This window comes from Puntigrus tetrazona, chromosome 2, assembly GCF_018831695.1.
Source record: "Puntigrus tetrazona isolate hp1 chromosome 2, ASM1883169v1, whole genome shotgun sequence".
Taxonomy (NCBI): Eukaryota; Metazoa; Chordata; class Actinopteri; order Cypriniformes; family Cyprinidae; genus Puntigrus; species Puntigrus tetrazona.
Window position 1 is genome coordinate 22,472,916 of NC_056700.1, and position 4,387 is coordinate 22,477,302.

Here is a 4,387-nt window from a genome sequence, read left to right on the forward strand (position 1 = left end):
CTGCAACTGATACTAAGTTATTCCTCCAGCATCTTACACCAATCACTGCAAAAACCCTGAATAGGTGTTTTCTGAGTAAAATCCTTGCCTCTCTCCTTGTTTTCCTCTTCCAACATAGCTTAGAGGATAAGAAAATGGTGACATTAATATCTAAATTACCTTATTCACAGTAGACGTGCATGCACAGCCATATAATTGCATTTTGTCATCATGTACCCAGCAGTGATCGCATTTTTATGCATAAAGAAACATGTATATTTTAATGAGCTACTTCAAAATTTAAAATAAAATAATAATATAGTATTAAAAAAGAGAAACCTTCAGACATGGCAACTGGGAAATACGCAATGTCAAGCCAGCAGAAGCGCGCCCTCCTTCTAAACGAGTCTGTATCCACCAGAATTCTGAATTTGGAATAAACCAAAGACAGATTTAACAATTCAGCCTCCTGGATAACATGAAGAAGAATTTCTGAGTGCCCCTTAACTGGATCAGTTTATAATGCATTTTTCTTGTTGTTATGGCAACTGCTCTTCGTGCGTAATCCACAGGGGCGGTACAGGAGAGAGGACTCAAAAGCACGTCCGGTTCTTTCTCTCCCTCTGGTGGACAATCTCTTGAAGGACAACACAGACGGCTGCGCGCTGGCTGCACTACTGCACTTCTACTGTCCTGATGCTGTGCTACTGGAAGGTACTGCCGCAGGAAAATCACTGTGAATGAGATATGGATCTGTTTCTCTCAAGGTTTCAGCCTTCTCACACTACATTGTGTATTTTACAGTGTCTACACCAGTTTGTTGTAACTTCTCAAAAAGGGCAAAAATGTAGTCCATATGATTCATTCTCTAAATTCCAGGCCTTGTGAATGCATACAATAGCTTTCTGCGAAGAACAAACATAATTGTAATTTAGTTTTTCAATTGTCTATCTATTAATGTAATTCATTTTTTTAATAGATCACTAAGGCTTGTTTTTTCATAGTACTGCTAGATCACACCTCCGACATTAAACTGCATAATTAGTAGTGATTTTCTAATCTTGTACTAAGTATGATAAAGCGAGATTCTTGTGGCATTTTTTATTTTAATGTTGTCTAGGGAAATAACCTACAGAATGGCAAAATACTTTAGTCCGGAAGACTGCATTCTTACTGTCTTAATTTAGTTTCATTGGGAGGTGTAGTTGAGATGATGTAACAGAGTACTGTACAGATAAACCCTCTACAGAATACTCTGCCCCCAATCTGGTCCCCTAGATAACAGGCAGACACACACATAAACAACTTCAGGAAAACTACATTATCCAGTGAAACACTCACTGAAGTCCTTTATGTCACAAACATAACAAGATTCAGATATTTAGAGTCATCTGAAAGATACAAAGTCTCTGCCTCACACCAAACTCAACAGTGATATAATAGCAGGGATTTTATTTTTAAATTTGATTCGAAGGACAATTGGATCTGCTGCTAAAACCACATGATGACACCACAAATGTCTTTGTCACTTTTCAATTCCAAATTAGTGCATCCGTGCTATATAAAAGTCATGATTTCTTCATAAGGCTGAGGGTATTTGAGGGTGGAGGAAGAAATGAGCGAAAGGAACAGACAGAGTGAGTAGGAGTGCGTGAATGGAAGTTTGAGCGAGAACAGAGGAGCAGTTATTCAAACATAAACACATCTCCACCCCGTGACTCTGAGGATTCTTCTCGTTACATCACACGTTCTGGTCCCGCCCTCGCAGGCTTTATGAAGCTCCATTGGCTTCTGCTTGTGTTCTGTCTCCGCCCCCTCAGATATATTCATAACTTCATTGGCTGTTATGCGGTTTCTTCCCTCCCCATCCAGATATCTGCGTCAAAGAAACAATGTCATTGGCTGACAGTCTGTACAATCTCCAGCTGATCCAGGAGTTCTGCAGAGAAAACCTCAACAACTGCTGTCACTTCACCCTGGAGGATATGCTATATGCCTCCACCACCATTAAGGTAAAGCCTGATGTCAATACAGTTAACTTCTCTTTACTACATTTATATTTAACAAGACGCTTTTATCCAAAATGACTTTTTGACCAGGTTTATTTGCCAACTAGATTAGGAAGCAAGATAGACAAGAGGAGAAATGCAAAGAAGAAAAGCTTTTTTTGTAAATAAATGAAATGTCTTTACTGATGCTGTTATACTAAAATAATTATTGATGTATTTTATTTTTATAGCTGATCTTGACACGTTTTCATTACCACCGTTCTCATTGTCTTCAGATAATCTGATAATCTGTAATTTAATTTTATGTGTTGAATTTATCTCTTTTTTTTGTTGGTATGACTAAGCATCAAAAGCTTTCTCAGATGTTGCGATGCAATAAATGGCATGTGTGTTTCTCATTTGGTTCAGTATTGAAGGGTTTACATGGTTTCTAGGATACAGATTTCGGAGAACTTTCTGTGGTGATTTTCCACTGAATATGCTTTTTTTAGTTTGAGGCCAAGATGAATGAGTGATCAGTGGAGTATTAGAGGGAATTTCAGCGGGGCTGAGGCAGTAAAGGAAAGCCGACCAGTGCGTCTTTTAAATCTGACGGTTTGGGATGACTGAGTCATTGTTTGTGTGTATTTAAGAGCTCTGCGGAGTGGATCGCCTCAAACAGTTATGTTAGTTATGCGGTGGGTCTAGATAAACACAGTCCATGTGTAGCCGTTACCTCACACAGCCGTCATCATGGCATATTTTTTTTTAGCAAAATGTGTTACATTTTCCAAACTGGCAGCTGTGCGTTTGCCATTATGTCAGTTGAGTCTGTGCTCAATTATATAAACCAGGTTAAAATGCTTGTCAACTGGCAATCACATGCTCTCCAGTATAACAGAGGTACGTCTGATTCTTTGGCCATTTAGGATTTAAGTGGTGTGTTTTTCACTAAATGAGGGCTTTTTCATGAGGCTAACAGCTACTAACTGTGGGGAAATAAAGGTGTCAGGACTGAATAAATCAGCAGAGAGTGCTGGTTCTGTTCTGTTCGTGTCAGCCTGCCCCGTTTGCTTTGTTGCTTTTGTCGGATGAGAACAGCCTTTAAGGCACTAAAAGAGACTCTTTGCTGCACTATTGCTTTCAATAAACGCTCTATATTATTTTATACACTAAGGACAGTCAGTTATTTTGCACAGTTACTGTACTATTTAAATTACTGTATTCTGTCACATCAGAATCATATGATGCCTATTGAGTGATCATAATCTAGGCTTCACTGCTACGATGTTCAGATCACATGACCATCCTTACTATTCCTTACCCCTATACCGTTATCTTGCTTTTTTGAAGTTAGTAAGAGTCTATTGCAATCTCTAGGAGAATATTGACACCTTGTGGTTATAGAGGAATATTGCAAGATTGCAATTTATTTTGTGTTTTTAAAGATTAAAGAGAGATCATTTAAAGGTTTTAAAGGTATTTTCTTCTCATTAATTGTGTGTGTTTGTTTTCAGAGTAACTACCTTGTGTTTATGGCTGAGTTATTCTGGTGGTGTGAAGTTGTGAAACCATCTTTTGTTCAGCCTCGAACACTCAATACCAAAGGTAAGGTCTGTCTGTTCTGGCGTCATTATATTTGATGCACATGTCATGCATTTTGTTAACACCAATTTTATTTGTCTTTTCTTTCGTAGCATCTGATCCATCGCAGTCTAATAAAATGGCTCCAATAACCAAACAAAACCTGATCCACAGACCAGGCAGTCCAGACCAGTCTAGGTTTGTCTTTATTACAATGCGAGTTTGAGATTTACAAAGAATTTAAATTATTTATCATGAGTTTATGCAAGTCTGAATTTATTTTCCATACAATTTCATCTTTTAGGTCACAACCTAAAAATGACAGCTCAGGTAAGACTTATAAAAGACTTATTTTTCTCTAAATCAATTTGATTTACACTGTACGCTGTAAAAAATAATAGTTGTTTCAACTTAAAATAACTTGTTACACCTCTGCCTAAAAATGAGCAGTTTAGTCAACTTGAAATTTCAAGGCTTACCCTTAATTTAAGTGACTACTGGAATATTTTAGTTAACTAAACTAAACATTTTTAGGCAGCGGGGTAACTGCCTAAATTTCAAGTTGAAACAACCTTTTTTTACAGTGTAGATCAACTGGAAAAACATGTCTCTGGCACACACACTGATACAATTTAAAGCTTGAATGCGCTTAATAAACATAATTGGTTTATATGTAAGTAAATGGGTATTTCTTTATCTCACAGCAGTTATCAGGCGGTCATCCTCCATGTCGTATGTGGATGGATGTGTGGGGACATGGCCTAAAGAGAAACGGTTTGTGCATTTTACACACTCTCTATTCCTTTGACTCTTTACATGCTGCGGATGAGTTACTG

The 4,387-nt window shown here is 37.7% G+C and overlaps 1 protein-coding gene across 1 annotated transcript in view; it reads left to right on the forward strand.

Annotated features, from left to right (window-relative positions):
* The window catches only part of LOC122327302 (calmodulin-regulated spectrin-associated protein 1-B-like), a 23,740-nt gene that overhangs the window by 11,000 nt on the left and 8,353 nt on the right, over positions 1-4,387 (forward strand). Inside the window, exons 4-9 of the mRNA XM_043222559.1 lie at positions 464-693; positions 1,852-1,991; positions 3,485-3,575; positions 3,665-3,749; positions 3,856-3,881; positions 4,256-4,325. Coding sequence (XP_043078494.1) covers positions 464-693; positions 1,852-1,991; positions 3,485-3,575; positions 3,665-3,749; positions 3,856-3,881; positions 4,256-4,325 — 642 coding nt within the window. The remainder of the gene's footprint in view (positions 1-463; positions 694-1,851; positions 1,992-3,484; positions 3,576-3,664; positions 3,750-3,855; positions 3,882-4,255; positions 4,326-4,387) is intronic.